Genomic DNA, 19,342 nt, shown 5'->3' on the forward strand with positions numbered 1-19,342 from the left:
ACGCTTAACTGACTGAGCCACCCAGGCGCCCCATGCATTATCTTGATTCTTAAAAAAGAAAATTAAAGTGGGGGGAAAAGTACACTTCCTACTTTTCAATACTTATTTCCAAACCACTGTAAACTTGAACTCTAAACCCTAAATACAGATCACACTAGACTTGTGTATTAGTTTGCTAGGGCTGCCATAACAAAGCACCACAGAAATGTATTTTCACTTAACTGTGGTGGATAGAAGTCCAAGATCAAGGTATTGGCAGGATTGGTTTCTTCTGAGGTCTCTCTCCTTGGCTTGTAGATGGCCGCCTTCTCCCTGTGTTGTCACATGGTCTTCTTTCCCTTTGTGTGTGTGTGTGTGTGTGTGCGCGCACATGCACGCACGCATGCCCTAATCTCTTATTAGGACACCAGTTGTATTGGCTTTGGGCTCAACCTAGTGACCTCATTTAATTACCTCTTTAAAGGTCCTGTCTCCAAGTACAGCCACATTTTGAGGTACTGTGGTTAGGACTTTGACCAGCAAATTTGGGGGGATACAATGAAGCCTATAACAGCTTGCAAGTCCAGTGCCCTGTGGGAAGAGATCATAAATAGAAGAAAATATCTGGAAACCTGCTATAGCTAGTGCAGAGGTGTCCAGTGGATGCACAGAACCACAGCCTTTAAGGGCAGGAGCTGCTGGGACCTCCGCGCTCACCAGGTTACCCAGCACGTGTCTGGCTCCAGCCACTACCAGGAAAGCTGGCTCCCAATTTGGCCACTTTGAGGTTAGTGCTCGACCCACCTCCTTTGTAAACTCTTGCTATGCTTGGAGCTCTGAGAGGACAGGGTAATTCGAGGCAGGGGCTCTGAGGGATGCCCTCCACTCATGCCTACAGCGTGGTTGTAGGCATCTAACCTCTACCTCCTGCTCTGGCCTCCTGGGAGCCTGGGCCACCCACCTGGTGGGAGTGCCTGATCCTTACAGACAAGATGGTAGATGAGGGGGCGGGAGTGGGTGATAAGTGGTGATAGTAGATGAGGGGGCAGGAGTGGGTAATAAGGAAAACAATCTGATCCGTGGTTCCTCCTCCCCTACCTTTGGGAAGAATGATGGGGCATCTACATTTAAAGGCTTCAGCTTCCGAAAGATTGGGTTTATTTTGTCTAAAGGACTCCCTGGTGATTTGCCTCCAGTTTCCTTTGTCTCCGTAGCAATTTTGCATTTTCCTAAGTTTGATACCAGAATTCTTATCCTTGTGGGGAATCTTTCAGATGCAAGTTGTTCTTTATTAGATTGTAGGCTAAATGTTGAATTTCTATTTTTCTGCAAATGTAATAGTAATTGTCATACCAGGTGCTTGGCAGGGAGGGCTGCTCTCCTCATCTGGAGGCTTCTGGCCTCTCTGCAAATACTTCAGGGTGCTCTTAGGAGAGGTTAATGAGCAAACTCCAACCACCAGCCTGACCCTTGTTGTTTTTAATAATCTTCTGGGCATCACAAACATATCTCTCCTTTATTTCCATGCTAATAAGGATAATTTCCCTATGGAGAAGGCAGGAAGGATGCTAGACAATGCATATAAAGCAAATGTCAACCACCTCCCAAACACTTGTGCTATTACCCCAAATGCATGCATTCAGCCTACCTTATTTCTGCTATTTGGTCCTAAAAAACCTATTCACTAGAGATTACTCATATCTACCAATGAATAAATAAATATTTCCCTACACTTGGGAGTTAAAGAGACTGACAGGACAATTCAGGGGTGCAGCTGGGGAAGCAGATCTGCATCCCTCCCCCCATCACATTCACCCATAGAGAGGAACCATGAAGGCCCCATCTTCTGACTGGTTGGTTCTGCGTGGCTTCCTCTCCCTGGTAATAAAAAGCTTTCAAAGCACTCTGGACAACTACATTCCACATAAAAGCCCATTTGGATCATTTTCTGGATGATTACTTCTTGGTAATAATTAGTATTAAGAGCAATGTAATGTAATTACATTATAAAACTAATGTAGGAGGCCCTGCCTCAGACTACTGCATGTTGTAGATACAGAGTAGCTCTAGTCCCGAGGAGGCCACCGGGTCCAAACTCCTTGCCAAGGTGAAGATCTGGACAGCCTCTCAGAGGGACGGCCATCCTCCCTTAGCTTGCTCACTTTGAGCGTCAGGGAGCTCACTCCTGACTGGGCATCCTGTGCCATGATGGACAACAATAACAGAACATTCTTTGTCCTCTTGAACTTTCATTTCTGGTCCTGGTTTGTTCCCTGGAGAATTGCACAGAATAAGTCAATTCCTCTTCTTTCTTCAAACATCTGAAGATGCCTCTTCTACCTCCCCTTGGTCTTTCTGAGCTAAACATCTCCTTTCTCTGAAGTCTCTTGCACAGGACACTTCTTTGCCATCTTGGTTGTCCGCCCCTGAGCTCTCTCTAGAAAGTTAGGGCTTTGTATGTGGGATGCACGTCACTGCCACTCACATTCTCTTAGCCAGAACTCAATGACAAGGTCCTACGTATAGGTAGATGTGCTGGGTGGGAGAGGGCTGCAGCTGGAGATGTAGTCACTGGCTGGACATCTGCTTCTAGAAACAACTTCATACTATGCAAGGGGATCACAGACCTTGGTGTATTCCCCACCCCCCACCCCCCACCCCCCGCCCCCCGCCACAGTTATCTCTGCCTCAGACCCTAAAACAGGTTGCGGTTTGGGAGGTGTTAAGTAAAATTCTCTCACACTGTGCTTATGGTTACATTCTTAACCTCAAGTAAAATATTAGCTTTAAAACAAGGGACTTTTCACTTTATGACCCAGAAAAAGTATATGAAATTACTGTATTAGGTACCAGTTGCTATGTAACTCCAAACCTTAGTAGCTTGAAACAATATTAAACATTTATTACCTAACAATTTCAGCAGGCCAGGATCAGGAGCAGCCTCACTGGACAGTCAGTCCTGGGATCTCTCATGAGATGGCAGTCAACATGTCAGCTGGGCTGCAGTCATCTAGAGGCTTGACTGAGGCTGGAGGGGCCGATTCTAGAGTGGCTCATTCACATGGCTCACAAGTTGGTGCTAGTGATTGGCAGGAGGTGTATTAGTTTCCTGCGCTGCTGTAACAAAGCACGACACACACTAGGTGGTTTAAACAAGAGAAAGGGGTTTTCTCACAGTTCTGGAGGGTGGACGTCTGAGATCAAGGTGGTGGCAGGGTTGATTTCTTCCAAGGCTTGTAGATGGCCATCTCCCTGTGTCATCACATGGTCTTCCCTTTGTGTGTATCTGTGTCCAAACTTCCTCTTCTTATAAGGACTCTAGTCATATTGGATTAGGGTCCACCCTGATTACCTCGATTAAACTTAATGACCTCTTTAAAGGTCTTGTCTCCAAAAACAATTACCTTCTGGGTACTGGGGGCAGAGTTAGGACTTTAACGTATGAATTTTGGGAGACACAATTCAGCCCATAAGGTCTCAGTTCTTTCTGCACAGGTCTCTCCACAGGCTGCTTGAGTGTCCTCCAGACATGGCGACTGGCTTCTCTTGGAGAGAACTGTCCAGAAGGTAAAGGCAGCAATGTCTTCCATCACCTTGCTTTGGAAACCTCACATGGTCACTTCTGCTACATTCTAGAGTTAGAAGTGGGAATAAAGTCTGTCTCACACTCAGGGGAAGGGGAATTAGGCTCTACTTTTGAAGGCAGGATTGTCAGAGAATTCGTAGACATATTTTAAAACCACTGCAGCTGCCAAAGAAATATTTCTCTATTGTTTTCTCTCAGGATCCAATATAAAGATTTCAGGTTTTCCACTTTCTTTATTCCTCCGTCTTCCACTTAAAACTGTTGCAAATCTAGAACCCACTTCACTGATTGCACTTTTCTTAAAATTTCCCAGGCACCTGTATTTACTCAGTATTTTTTTCTTCTTCTTGATGACTTCTGTCCTGTGAAACAGACGAACGGCCTCTCCTCAGTGTGGATGAGGGAGCCTTGATTATCCTGCAGTTGGCAGGCTTGCTCAAGCTAGAGAGAGTGACTGTAGTCTTAGGGAGAGACTTATTCAAGCTTGTATGAAGTCCAGAAGGAGAGCATCTCCAGGGCTTTATACGGAGTCCTATAAAATGGATGCTTTGAGGAGAGAAGCATGACAACTCAGGATGGACGGAGTCACAAGAACTTCCCAGGAGCCACAGATCCTGCTGCTGGTGGTTTTAAACATCAAGGGATAGGCTTGAATGAAGTGGAGACCATTTTATTCATCAAAATTGCCCTCAGCAAAATGACTCCATTTGTTTTGAAGAAATTCTGTTAAGCCTTTTAGTGTGGTATATGAATGTGAGAGGCAAAGGCAGGCCTGAAGTGCTTGAGACAACTGAGAGCAATTTGTCCTGATTGGGGGGGGGGGCGCTGGGCTATAGGCCTGGGAGGCTAGAGAGGGATATGGCCTAGTCTAGGATAGGTTGCTGCTGTGTGACTCCACCCTCAAATGTTTAGTAGACCTGACCAAAGAGTGTCAGGTGTACACGGAGTTCTTCTGCAGACCGTCAAGAGCCAAGTTCTGGAGAAGGACAGCAACAAAGATGCATGCGTCCCAAGAAGGAAAGTGGCTGTGGGAATGGAAGACCCAGGGCAAGCAGGGGAAGGACACAACCAGGACATTGTCATCACGGTTGGGCCTCCCTTGGAAGCTGGATCAAAACCGGGGGCTCCCGTTTCTAGGAACAAGAGCAGCCCACAATGCAGGCATTCATCCTTGTGGGAAGCTCTGGAAGGCAAGGTGTGCTTCAGAAAGACCTGCCTCAGCAATTTTCCCTTCTCTCCTCCTACACAGTAATTCCCATCCACACATAAACACACTCTTGTTTGTCTTTTCTAATAAATGAACAAACAAACCCTCTGTTGGCCACACACCCCTTCCCCCTTCTAGTGCCATTTCTTATCCCATTCACAGTAAAATTTTGAAAGTTGAATACAGCTGATGTCTCAATAGGCTGGCTGACCTTGACTCACTCTACTTGTGCTTCTGCCCCCAGCATTCCACTGAAATTGCTCCTGTCAAGATCACCTATAACATCCACATTTCCCAAGCCCGTGGTCTCTCTTGTTCGCATCTGGCTGGATCTCTTAGATCCCAGCCTACATAGCTGATTCCTCCCTCTTCCAACACTTTCTTCTCTTGCCTGCTTTTCCTGCTCCTTCATAGATAATTCCTGTCTCCTTTGCTGGCTCTGCTTTCTTTAGATCCCTAAGTGTTGGTATATCCTAGGGTCAATTCTGAGACACTTCTCTTCCTTTTCCAGACCCTTGAATCCCTATCCAATCTAAATGCTTATGATTTCCAGCTGTATAACTTTATTTTGTATTTCCACTTAGCTGTTTAACAGGAATCTCAAATTTAAGATGTCCAAAATCATACAACAAAGGAGGCAAAAATATACAATGGGAAAAAGGCTATTTCTTCAACAAATGGTGTTGGAAAAACTGGACAGCTACACACAAAAGAATGAAACTGGACCACTTTCTTACACCACACACAAAAATGAACCCAAATGGATTAAAGACTCAAATGTGACACCTGAAACCATAAAATTCCTAGAAGAAAACATAGGCAAGAATCTCTGACATCAGCTGTAGAAACATTTTTTTAACTATGTCTCCTTTGGTAAGGGAAACAAAAGAAAAATTAAACTATTGAGACTACATCAAAATAAAAAGCTTTTGCACAGTGAAGGATACCATCAACAAAACAAAAAGACAACTTACTGAATGAGAGATGTTTTCAAATGACATATTTGTTGAGGTATTAATATCCAAGATATATAAAGAACTTCTACAACTCAATACCAAGAAAATAAAGAATCCAATTTAAAAATGGGCAGAAGACATTATAGACATTTTTCCAAAAAAGGCATACTGATGGCCAACAGATACATGAAAAGATGTTCAGCATCACTCATCATCAGGGAAATGCAAATCAAAACCATAATGAGATATCATTTCACACCTATCAGAATGGCTAGTATCAGAAAGATAAGAAATAGCAAATGCTGGTGAGGATATAAGGAAAAAGGAACTCCAGTGCATTGTTGGTGGGAAGGCAAGCTGGTGCAGCCACAGTGGAAAACAGTATGGATGTTCCTCAAAAAATTAAAAATAGAATTACCATATCATCTACTAATTACACTACTGGGTATTTACCCTAGGAATTTGAAATCACCAATTCCGGGGTGCCTGGAAGGCTCAGTCGTTAAGCGTCTGCCTTCAGCTCAGGTCATGATCCCGGGGTCCTGGGATCGAGCCCCGCATCAGGCTCCCTGCTCCACCGGAAGCCTGCTTCTCCCTCTCCCACTCCCCCTGCTTGTGTTCCCTCTCTCGCTAGCTCTCTCTGTCAAATAGATAAATAAAATCTTAAAAAAAAAGAAGCCACCAATTCCAAAAGATATATGCACACCTATGTTTATTGCAGCATTATTTACAATAGCCAAGATATGGAAACAACCCAAGTGTCCATTTACAGATGAATGGATAAAGAAGAGGTGGCATATATATACAATGGAATATTGCTCAGCCATAAGAAAGAATGAAATCTTGCCATTTGCAACAACATGGTTGGATCTAGATGGTATAATGCTAAGTGAAATAAGTCAGTCACAGAAAGACAAATACCATATGATTTCATTCATATGTGGAATTTAAGAAACAAAACAAATGAACACAGAAATGAAGAGACAAGGAGAAAAACAGACTCTTAACTATAGAGAACAAACTGGTGGTTACCAGAGGGGAGGTGGGTGGGGATGGGTGAGCTCGATGAAGGGGATTAAGAGCACACTTACCTTGATGAGCACTAGTAATGTATAGCATTGTTGAATCACTGTATCGTACACCTGATACTAATATAACACCATATGTTAATTACAGTTGAATTTTTTTAAATGTCCAACATTGGACTCCTTTTTGTGGCAAATCCTCCCCCAACTCCATTTCTGTAAATAATGTCACTACTCATCTGGGAGCTCCAACCAAAATTCTAGGTGTCATCTCTACATCCACCCTTTCCTTTTCACACCAAATCAAGCCCACCAGCATGATGGATTTTATACTCCCTTTAAAAAGTATTTTGAATCCATCCACTTCTCTCTGCCTCCATCATCACACCTAGACCAGACCACCATGATCCCACATGGACTATGGAACAGGCTTCTAGCTTCCTGTTTCTACCTGTGCCCCCATACATTTTCACCTAGAAGCTACAGCCGTCTTCTTGGAATGTAAAACACATCACCTCCCTTCACGTCTCTTCATTGACTTCCCAAAGAACTTAGAAGAAATCCACCTCCCCACATGGCCTGCCAGACCCCTCACAACTGCTCCAGCCTTCCTGGTATCTGCACCTGCTTCTCCCCCTTGTCCTACACACACCGGCTACACTGCTTTCTGAACATACCAGGTCTGAGGGCCTGGGACTTTATAGAGCTGTCACCTCTGCCCAGAGTGTTCTCCCCCAGATCTCTGCATGGCTGGTTCATTTTTATAACTAGGTCACCTCTTCAGCAAATCCTTTCCTAACTACCCACTCTCAAATAACCTTTTCTGCCACAAAAAAGTCCCTCTGTTTTAGGCTCACCATTGCAGGTATTGTTGTTTTCCCATGTTTTTCTCATGTTTCATGTTTATTTATTTAGTGCCCCCCCCCCAATTAGAATGCCTATTATCCATTTGCTCACCAGTGTACCCTGGTCAAGCGCCTGCCCGGAACTGTCAACTGAATGAAAGAATGAATGAAAACATCTCATAGTTCGTGTAGGTACTCATGATTAAAAATTACAAAAGAACCCTCATACTTTCTCCAGTCCTTCTTGGGAACTGAAGGTAAGTGTGAATGTAGTCACCCAGGGAGCATCATGCTTGTCTCTAGGATACCTGTCTTAGTCTGTTAGGGCTGCCATAAACTGGATAGTTTATAAACAACAAACATTTCTTTCTCACTGTTCTGGATGGAGGCTGGGAAGTCCAAGATCAAGGCACTGGCAGATCCAGTGTCTGATGAGGGCCCTCTTCTTGGTTCACAGAGAGCCATCTTATTGCTGTGTCCTCATATACTGGAAAGAGCAAGGAGATCTCTGGGAACTCTTATCAGGGCACTAATACCACTCATGAAGGATCCACTCTTAAGACTTAATCACCTTCCAAAAGGCTCCACCACCTGATATCATCACACTGGGTATTAGGATTTAACGTGAATTTTGGGGAGACACAAACATTCAGCTATAGCCACATAAGAGCCCTTAAGGTCAAATTCAGGGCTTCCTTGTCTATATTATATTTTCGAGGACACAGATTGACCTCCATACTAATGCTTTGTTAAAAAATGGGGCCGTCCCTGAAGGGTAGTGTTGAAAGGCTGGAGTCAATTACCAGGTAGGTGCTCACCTGTTGTGAAATCTTGGACAGGTGACCTTAACCTTAATGTGCCTCAGTTTCCTCATCGGCAAAGTGGAGATAAGCTTACTCCCAAAGGATTGTGGAGAGAATTAGGGTAATACATATGACGCACTAAGAGCAGGGCCTGGTACACAGAAGGCACTCAATAATCATTCCCTCTTTCTTCTCAGGAAAACCAGCCATGGCAATTCCCTGCAGACTCGGACCATCTCCACTGCCATTCTAGACTTCATTCAGCATCTTCAAATTTTGGCCACTGTCTCAGCTTCTCTTGTGACGGCAGAGGATCACAACCTTCATGCACGGGGGTGGTAGATACAGGGCCACCTACCCCGTGAATACTCCCGGTGTCTTAAAAATCTATACTCTTCTAACTTGCCAGATGCCAGACAGCATGAAACCAAGTCCTGAAACACAAAGAGAATACCAACCTCTATTTGAATAAACTGAACCAAGTACTTTCGATCTTACGGTCAAATCTACTGCCTCAAAACTGTTCATCTGAAATGTTCTACTAATAGGGAATGGTGGTTTGGGGTAGTAATAGCCAACAGAATTTTTTTTCTAGTTAAAATTATTTATGTCTAAGCTGTTGGAGCAATTCTAGACAGATTGAGTTCTTGTTTAGAGCACATTTACCATGGCATTCAGTATTGACGTTCTCTAAGAGAATGAAATTAATAAATCAATCTGGTTAGGAAAAAAAGAGTTATCCAGGGACTTTTTCAATAAAGGCAGGCTTGGTCAAGTTCTAGTTCATCAAGATCAAATGTAGTTCTAACAGCTAGAAAAATAATTATTCATGAGGATAGAAAATACAATAAAAGTAGAACTCAGGGTATATAAAATCAAATTATAGTATCTATAAAGGTTTACTGATTTTGGTGGCTACATGCTCCCAGCTGTACATATTCCTATGAAGATTAGCTTATTCAATGGAACAAATTGGAAATATTTTTAAAAATAGAGGTATTATATAACTGAGACACAATTCTGAGATCCTAAATATATGCTCTTCCTCTGCTGGTTTCTCCACATTCTTCATTCATGGGTCATCCTGGCTAATACGCTGATAACCTAGTTTTCAACAGAAATGTGCAGGTTAGATTAATTTGATGCTAAAGAATTACAACTTTTTAGAAATTTTATGTTTTTAAGATGTTGCCCCAAGTAGATGGAAACAGAAAAAAAAAACCTACATTATCTTCTGATTTCCAAAAATAAACACTGAAATTTTATTGGAAAAAAGAATCTCAAAAAACTCCAAATCAACCCAACTGAGATTCTGAGTTTTATACACACACACACACACACACACACACACACACACACACACACACACGCACACATTGACTCTATACACTGCATTTCACTCATTGCTGGAGGACATTCTCCAAGTGTCAGTAGAAAGAACATTTACACACATGACAGAGGCATGTTTGAAACCTTTTATTGAACAGGCAATGCATTGTGCAATGGTTAAGGACACAGATGCCTTGTGGAAAAGTCTAAAAATTATTTTTGGAAACAGTCTGTGAATTGATGAACCTGGCTATGTTCCATCCACTCGTTCTTAGAGTGACTATCTTCAGGAAGACGGTTTTATAGCTGCTCTTGGAAATGGCATCCCTGTTTTACCAAAAATGTCATGCCTAATAGTAAACATGAAAGAAGACGGGATCCACAGGCAAGACGAGAACCGGAAACACAGGTTGATCTCGGGTGGAAGCAGAGACACACGTTCTCCTGGAAGACCTTCTCCTCGGACCTTGCAGGTGCTCCTGACTTCGGCATTCATGGTTCACTACCACTCTCTTCCTGCCCGAGCCCTCTTTATCAAGGGAATTCTCAAAGACTCACATTCATACCTTTGGGCAAAAGACCTTGTTCCTGGCCCTTTTCAATGGTGTTCTTGTTTTAGGGCACCTCGGGCCCAGGATTGTGGCTGTGTGTCTGTCTTTGTTGGCCTGGTTCCCTCCTCTTCCCCAAGCTCGTTCTCCCCTAACTTGATGATAAAATCACTCTTCAGTTTCACAGTTTGTTTGCCTTGATTTACTGGCAGTTTTTGACTCAGTGACCAGTCAAGGTAGTGGACATTCTTTAGCAGCAGGCTGTCAGCCTATTTTATAATTTGGGGCATGTCACTCCAAGCTTGCGATTTCTTTCTGGCAAGTTCCATCCAGGATGGCTGATCTGCACTGGCATAACTGGCTCTCTTCAGCTGATGCAATTCTTTCTCCGTCATCACTGCAGACTGAGCTGCTGGAAAGAAGACAAAACAAACAGAAACATGAGAAATGAGTTTGGATTTCCACTTAAGCCTCTTGTGTTTCTTTAAAATATACGTCAAGGTCTTAACTGTGGTCTCAAACATAAAATCCATTAATGCTTAAACATGTAAAGAAGATTTAGGCATAGAATAATTTATGTACTAAAAAGACTTCAGAACAGCAGGCTCAAAAACAGTTCCAGCAACGCAGTGAGGTGAGAGAAACTTCCAGAATAAAACTGCGGGAACTCTGGAGATTGGTTTGCACCACAGTGTGAATATTCTTAACATTGCCAAACTGTATACTGAAGAATGGCTAGGATGGCAAATTTTGTTTTATGTATTTTACCACAGTGAAAAATAAATTTAAAAATACTGATGCATATGGCAACAGAGATGAATCTCGAAAACAATATGCTTGATCAAAGAAGCCAGATACAAAAGAACACATATTTTATGACTCCATTTATGAGAAATGTCCCCAAAAGACAAGTAATATGGAGACAAAGTAGATTAGTGGTTGCCTAGCCCTGGGGTCATGAACACTGAATGACTGTAAATGGGCATGAGGTTTTTTTTTTTTAGGGTGAGGGAAGTGTTCTAAAATTGGATTGTGACGGTTGTACAAGTTGGTAAATATATTCTCACTGTCAATATATACTCGATGAGTTGTACACTTAAAACCAGTGAGTTTTATGGCACCTAAACGACGTGTCAGTAAAAGCTGTTTAAAAAATCAATGTGGCAAAGTAATTTGGAAAAAGAAAAGAAAACCAAAAAAAGCAGGACCAATCCCGGAAACGTATTTCAAAGTGTTTGGTACTGCTTGCAGGCTTCATACCCAAGTTCTGATGGGACAACGAGATTCCTCTTTGCAGCCCCTCCTGGAGGCAGAGCTTTGTCCCCTGCCTCCGGTCCACAGCGGGCCTGGCAGGAGCCACCAGGAAAGACTTGCTGCGGACGAAGTCGGCTTGCTTCATGGGCTCCTATTAAGACACAAGAGAGGGGCGCCTGAGTGGCTCAGTCGTTAAGTATCTGCCTTCCGCTCAGGTCATGATCCCAGGGTCCTGGGATCGAGCCCCACATCGGGGTCCCTGCTCAGCGGAAAGCGTGCTTCTCCCTCTCCCACTCCCCCTGCTTGTGTTCCCTCCCTCGCTGTATCTCTCTCTGTCAAATAAATAAATAAAATCTTAAAAAAAAAAAAAAAAAGACACAAGAGAGACACACATGCTGTTTGGTGACCTGAGATTCTCACAGGGGGCAAACATAACCAAAGGCAATGGGCTATGGCATTTCTGTACAAAGATGAGTCGTGCCACTGGTTCCTTCTTGGCAGAGCTCTGCTTTGTGCCCTTGCTGAGAGGGGCCTTCAGAATGGCAGACTCTGGCTAGCATGGGGCCTTGGACTCAGCCCACACACGCATCTGCCTCTCCCCACACCGGGCCTCAGCCCCACATGTTAGATGGCAGGGACTCCATTTAAAAGTCAAAGCGAACGGTGTTTGGAAATAGTTTTGGGATTTTTCAGGATACCTGGTATGAACATGGATGCCCCAAACCAAGATGACTGGTTAATATTTGCTTTATAAATTCCCTCAGCCTGCAGGAAGGTTTTCAAGGGTAGATGTGATGGAGGTTTGGGTCCAAATGAAGGGATGCAGGTCCTACTGCAGGCTCAGGCTTGTTTCCTCACACCACTGAAACATGCGTATGGGTTTATCGTGGTGGCTATTAGGGGGAATACAAAAGCTGTGGGTCTCATCCTGCTTCCAAGCACAGTTGCTTGGGTGTGAAAACACTGTTTCAGCCCAGAGTGCAAAGTGAAACCCCCAGGTCCCGGCCCCACAGCCCGCGGTGAGGAAGAAGGAGCCCCAGCAGGCAGCCAGCCCCGCAGCAAACGTAGGGCTCGTCCACGTGGCGCAACGAGCTGAGATGGGGCTGCGGACATGGTCACCACGCTGCTAACTGAGAAGTTATTTTAATCCCGTTCCATTTCTCCAGATGCTGAGCCATGCTGCCTAGGAGGCAGGCAGCAGAGAGCTGTCTCAATGCCTGAGCAATCCACCCACTTCCAGCGGCCCGGCACAGAGAGAGGGCAGACATCAGCAAACACCACAGGCAAGCGTCCCTGTGATAACCATGCAGGATGCGTGGGGTGCAGGGCCCCAGCTCTAGCGGGCTGGTCCCTCTGGGACCCACAGAAACAGAAAGCGTTTGCTCTAAGCACCTGGGCTCTCTCGGACGCCTTGGCTTGCTTTCCTATTTCAGACTTCATGGTGCGGGCCCCGGGCTTGTCTTCCTGGTTTGGGGGCTGGTCCGAGGTCCCTCGTCGCTTCTGCCGAGCGATGGTGATCCAGGGTGGTGCAGGCTGGCCCTCGGCTGCAGGAGGGGCACCCTTCTCTGTGGGTAAAGACACAAGGTTATGCAAAACCTCCCAGCCCCTGTCCAGTCTCACCTTGGGCTTCCCCCACACAAAGAACACCGCACAGAGGGGCAGGAGGCCGGGTGGGTGAGGGAGGAGGAAAGAGGGCCTGGGAGCCTTTCTGGCAAGACTATTACTTTTCTTTAGGGGACTTGGTTTTCTCATTTAAGGATGCATCAAAGAGATGATGCTCCTCTAGTCTGAGCCACAAAATATTAAATGCAGCTGTTCCTATCCGCACATTTTAAAGCCACCTTCCTCCCACAGAATACTTTCTGGAATGAGATAAGAGCAAGCACATAAATAGGTAAGATTTCTTTCATATAAGCCCGTCATTTGGGGGCTAGTGGAATACTACTAGGGGGAATACTACCTGATTCCTAATTTGCTTGGCAGTTTTGTAGACACACTGTTATTCTTTTTTTAAAAAACTTGTAAGCATAACCTTCCTTTTGCAGACAGTGACACCAAAACTAGCCACAGTTGTTTTCCTTAATGTTCTAGAGAGACGAGAAACAGTGCCTTCAAAACCACAAGGTTTTGTTGAATTTTCTTCTGTGTCCACAATGCTTATCTTTGGAAGGGAACGCCATGGGTTGCCGTCCCTCTTTTCAACTCTTCTGTATTTTTGTATTTTCTATGATGAAAATTTACTACCTTCAGCCACAGAAGAAAGCAGCAAGCCTACTTCAAGGAAACCTATGGCTTAGTGGCTTCTCATAGGTATATCGAAAGTACGCTGAATCCAAAGGTTCTCCACGAGCCTGCCTCTCTGAATGTCTGCCTGCCACCACACAAAACACAGACACAAGTCCCTCCCCATATGCCTGGCCCCTGGCCCCTTCCCACTTTCCCTTTGACATCCCAGTCAGCAAGGGGAGGCAAGGTCCATGTCCTGCAACGCATGTAGACGTCTGGGATGAGTTAGTGCCGTTGTTCTTGGTGGCCTGGCATACACCACCCCTTGCTCGGCTGTGATAGGACGTTACTCTCTCTGTTCTTGTTCCTGCCTCCAGTTCAGCCTGCAGTCTTTTTCTCTCCATCCCCAGCTCACCAAGGAGGGGCGGGGGATGGAAGCCAGGGCTCCACAAGCTTCAGTCTCGTGTCAGAGCTGGGAAGGGCCTCTGGCTTCACACACTGACCTCTCCCTGGCCTGGACAGCTGAGAATGGCTCTCGCTCTCCCGGCTGCTCCCTGAGGCCTCCACCTCGCTGGTCCCCAGGGAACCCCTAGTGATGACCCTTTCACAGGATGGTCCAGGGCCAGCCTCATGGGTGGAGGGCACAGGAGGGGTGGGGCACATTCCAGACACCGGGAAGGATGGAGAAAAGCCACTAAGCATCCTACCATCCTACCATGGTTCAGAGAAGCCTGCGATTCCACCTGGAGCCTCATGTAACCCACAGTCAGGGCCTGTCCCAGGTCAGCCCAGGCAGAGCAGTGGGCTGAGACTGCATTCTGCCCTGGGGCAGAACGCCCAGGTGGCCACTCTGGTCCGCAGTTGGCACCGCAGCAGGGGCAAGGGTTGGGGAGGGCACATGTGCCATATCCCACAAGGAAAAGGAGGAGGAGGGAATGAAGACCCACGTACCGTGCGGGATAAGGCGGGTTTCAGATGCCAAACCCCCACAGCATGCTGTGGCTCTACAGCTGAATATTCAGGGTCAAGGGTCAACCATAAAACAGCTTCTGAGATTAGACATGTTCAAAATGTCATTAATCCCAGGATAATATAGATGTGGCAGCAGATTAAAAGGAGCTGAAAACACTCCTTTGTTTTCTTCTTTCTGCCTCAACACACAGACGACCTTAATCTTCTGGGGATTTGGCTAAAGGGCTTTGACATCTCAATTTCTCTTCCCCAAATGCCAACAGGTTTTGCAAGCTGTCAGGTATGCCCGGGACAGCAATAAACAGCCCAGGAACGTTTCTCACGCACAGGAAACCACCAATTCATGTCTGTATCTGTGTGATCTCCTCAACTGAGAGCCTGAAAGAGAGGGACTCCCCCAAACACATCTCTCCTGGAATGAAAGGCAGCAGATTTGACCTGCTGTACAGCATAAGTAGAGTAAAATTTCTGGGAGACAGAATGCTCTAGATGCAGGAAGCTGTGATAGCCACAAAGCTTGCCCTAGATAACCTAATTTCATAGGAGGGCAACTTTTGGTAGGGGAAAATAATTTGTTGTTGTTATTTTGAGGATATGATTCTGTCAAAGAGGGAGGGTATGAGGAGTTTATACATTAGTTTTTCTCCAGATTCCTTCTTCTTAACATGCTTTCCCACTTCAAGGGTTTAATTTGAAAAGTATATTTATTGTTCAAGCATTCATTTCCAAGAGCTCTCGTTCTTGAGGGTTAGTTCAATAGGCTGTGGTAATGAGGACTGCTTCCTCCCTGGGGCCAGGAAACAGAGCAGCTACTGATGTGGTCCTGGGGCCTCCATGTCTAGAAGAAGGCCTCAGGCTAGCAAGGTGCTTTTGGGCAAATTCCAGAACCTCTCTGTGACTCAATTTCAGTGTAAAATGAGGAAAGGAGCAGTGTGTACCTCTCCTAATGTGACTGAAGATTGAACGAGATCATCCACTATCTATGCCTCCTACGTGATTGTAAAGATGTAATGGGATCACCCACGGGAAGGACTTAGCACAGTGTCTGGCACCGAGTGAGCTAAAGAGTGCGAGCTGCCCCCGCAAAGGGTACTGCTGTTATTCTGTTGTTGTTATTCCCACTTGAGGAGAGATGCAGACTTTGGTCACATCCTAGCCAGGACATGATGGAGGCCAGTAAGCCATTTGCCAGTGTCCTCTCCTGTGACAAAACAAAACAAAATAAAACAAAACAAACCCAAAGCAAGCACTGGATTGTCTCCCAGCCTTTTGCTGGGCCAGGTGGCAAGGCTGACTCTTGGTTGCCAAGGACATGGTCCATGATGGTTCAAGCAGACTACATCCTGATGCTGTGCGTGTCCTTGTCTCCTCATGAACCACACTGTAAGGACAGTTGCCTTGTCCCTCATGGGCTGGGGAGGGTGGACAAAGCCATGCGGTCTGTGTCATGGAGGAGCCTGGCCCAAGCAACGCAGTGCCCACCGAAGCCACACTCTCTAGAATAGCAAGCACTCTATTCCTTCTTGTAGATGCTATGTATTGTGGACCGCCAGCTGGCAGGCAGACTCTGATGCAAGTACACACTGCCCAAGATGGCAGCCCAATTTTCATCCATCTTCCTGGGAGCCTACTATATATATCACTCTGAAAATACCCATGCCCCCCCCCGCCCCGCCCCAACTCTAAATACAATGGGGAAGAAAACCACACAGCTTTTGGACCCACGTTTAGCATTTTGACCAAGCTATTTGTATGCAAGACTTAAAATGAACCATTCACAAAATCCTCAATGTTACACCATTTCTAGAGATAGTCAACTGGCTCTCTACGAGGCAGATGACTCTTCACACCTCATTTTGACTTACTGGTCAGTGATTTTTTTTTTTCTTTTTCTTTTTGGTGCTTATTACAATTTGGCCTTGGGTACAGTTTCTTTCATTCAGAAAGACTTCTGTAATGACCCACTGAGGGGATGAGGCTGGGACTCCAACAGTGGTCTACACCCCATGTGACAGGCAGGACACAGCTGTGAGTCTGGAAGCTGGGAGCTGTCATGAAGACTATCTTCTGAGTGAGAGGCAATGAGCTGTACAGTGTAAACTGCCAGGGTTTCCTGCTCTTTGGCTGAGAAAAATAAAGCAAATCTCTGCCCTAAGCTAACACACAGCGGGACAGCGGGATTTAGCATATGCTGCCATTTTTGAAGCCGCAATTTTTAAGAATCTTTCTCCTTTCACAAATGTCTTCCTTGTTTATAAAAGTACACACACACATTGTACAAATTCAGAAGGCAGATAAAAGTATAAAAAAGGAGAAGAAAGTTTTCCGTAAACCAATAACCCAGGAAAACTGTGCTAACACTTTGGCGCGCTCCTAAGAATCTTTTTCCATTATGCTGTCATCTTAAAAATACGTATCAACGGCTCATTCCCAGCTTTTCAAAACACTCTTTGTGGAAGGAGAGGCCTGAGTTTACACATGATCTAAAGTGCATGCATCATTAACATCTGTCACAACTAGCCAGAGCCAGAACAGTGCCTAGGTGCTCCAATAACAGCAAACATCCTCCGTTTCTCTCCCCTCCAGGTCCTCCGCCGCGGCCCTGGGTTACATGGGGGCGATGAGGTGTGTCAACACAAAGGGGCCTGGTGGAGTGGGGGTGGGATCCTGGACTCTGGGGACACGTGAGGCCTCACCTATGCTAAGGGTTTATGCCAGGTTTCCTATATGAAAGGTGAGGGTTTGGGGTTTTTTTAAAAAGTATTTATTGATCGATTGTCAGTCTCAGCTTACACAGACAGTGCCTGATCAATACATGCTGGCAAAGTCTGCAGTCGCTCCTCACCAGTGCTGTCCATGAGCGAGGCTGGGCGATCTTACAGAACTTGGGCTTTTAATTCTCATGTGAGCAAACTGTCTCAAAACTGTGCTGAGCGTTTGGGGAGTAAGGGCTTTTCACAGAGCAAGCTCCTGTTTTGAATGATGTGCGATGGGGGTGTGCTCTACTTCTACCTCCAAATTAAACTAACTGCCATTCCTCCCTCTCCTCATTCAACCAATACAGTCAGTCCTCCCCGTTTGTGGATTCCGTATTTGTGAATTCCCCTACTCACTAAAATGTATTTGTAATGCCCAGACCGGTTCTTGTGAGCCTTCACGGGCATCGGCAGACATGTGCAGAGCAGTGAAAAGTTTCAGTATCTGGACGAGCACGGTCCCAGCTGATGTCGAACAAGGGGACTCTCAGTTTCTTTCCTGCTTCTGCTTTCATACTGTAAACAAATGTCCTTTTCGCGGTAAACTTAGTGCCACATTTTTTTTGCATTTTTGGGGGTTCTTTCGGGGGATTTTACTGTCTAAAATAGCCCCATCTACTGCTAAAGTGCTGTCCAGTGTTCCTGAGCACAAGAAGACTGTGAGGTACCTCACGGAGGAAATACATTTGTCAGATGACCTTCATTCAGGCCTGAGTTTCAGTTTTGTTGGCTGTGAGCTGGATGGTAATTAATCACTAATACATACAATACGGTGTCTTTAAACAGAAACACGCATAAAACAAGGTTATGTGCTGATCAGTTGACGAAATGGAATCAGAGGCTCACTAACTCTGATTTCTACTCTATTTCTTCTAGGAGCAGTGGTTCGGTATTCGCTAATTCAGTATTCACAGCAACTTTATGGAGCATAACTACTCTAAATAATGAGAATCAACTGTACCTGATGAGTGCCCACAAGGCACCAGGCCGTGGCAAGTGCTGAGTCTACAGACAGGAAGGCTGTTTCTAATCTAACACCTCTCTCCAGGGCCCTGCATACAGGCTCTTCTGAAAGAGCAATTAGGAATAGAGGGATCCTTCCACAGCTAACACATGGTCCATGGTCCAGGAATGAGTCCCAGAGCCCGCTGGCAGGAGGCACGAGGGGCCTCTGGGGCACTGGTCTCCTTCTGTTTCTTGTCTGGTGTGTTCGGTGTGTGAAAATTCATGAAGCTGCACACATATGACCTGTGCCTTTCTTTGCACGTGTATCATTCTTAGTAAAAAACAAACAAAACAACCCACAAAAACTACTCTGGGATAATCAGGACTCACTTGGTGCTTGGATAGCAAGGAGGAAAAGTCCAGCTCCCTGTCCAGATACAGAAACGAGGCAAGTGTGCACCACGGAGCTGTTTCCACACCGCAATTAGGCAAGGCTACTGCCGAAGGGGGCCGGGGTTCTCCCAAGGATGTCCCCTCCCTCGTCAGCAGAACCTTCCCATCCTCTTCACATCCCCTCAGCCCTCAAAACACCAGGAGGTCCTTGGACCACTCGCCTTTCCTACTGCTGTCTCCCCTCACCCAGCCCATCGCCCTCCTGCTCCATCCTCTGAAGGTTTATCCTGAATCCCTCCTCCTCCATTTCCTCCCCGAAATGAGACTTCATGGGTCAGCAGGGGCAGAGGACATACCTCTCTAAACAGTCACTTCACAGCCTGATGGCAAAATGGTGCTCTCGAGGACAACAACTGTGTCTGGGAGCCTCTTTCCTGGCCACCAGGGCCAAACTGTCCTTATGGCTTTTCCCTACTCCCAGGTCAGGAGACACTGCTGGGGTCTCCTCCTCACACCAG

At 45.7% G+C, this 19,342-nt stretch overlaps 1 protein-coding gene across 1 annotated transcript in view; it reads right to left on the reverse strand.

The window, feature by feature from the left end:
- Positions 1-9,862: 9,862 nt before the first annotated feature.
- The window catches only part of CRACDL (CRACD like), a 60,657-nt gene continuing 51,177 nt past the window's right edge, over positions 9,863-19,342 (reverse strand). The window contains 3 exon segments of the mRNA XM_027622504.2: positions 9,863-10,687; positions 11,539-11,683; positions 12,925-13,097. Coding sequence (XP_027478305.2) covers positions 10,548-10,687; positions 11,539-11,683; positions 12,925-13,097 — 458 coding nt within the window. The 3' untranslated portion in view covers positions 9,863-10,547.

This window comes from Zalophus californianus, chromosome 8 (assembly GCF_009762305.2).
Source record: "Zalophus californianus isolate mZalCal1 chromosome 8, mZalCal1.pri.v2, whole genome shotgun sequence".
Lineage (NCBI taxonomy): Eukaryota > Metazoa > Chordata > Mammalia > Carnivora > Otariidae > Zalophus > Zalophus californianus.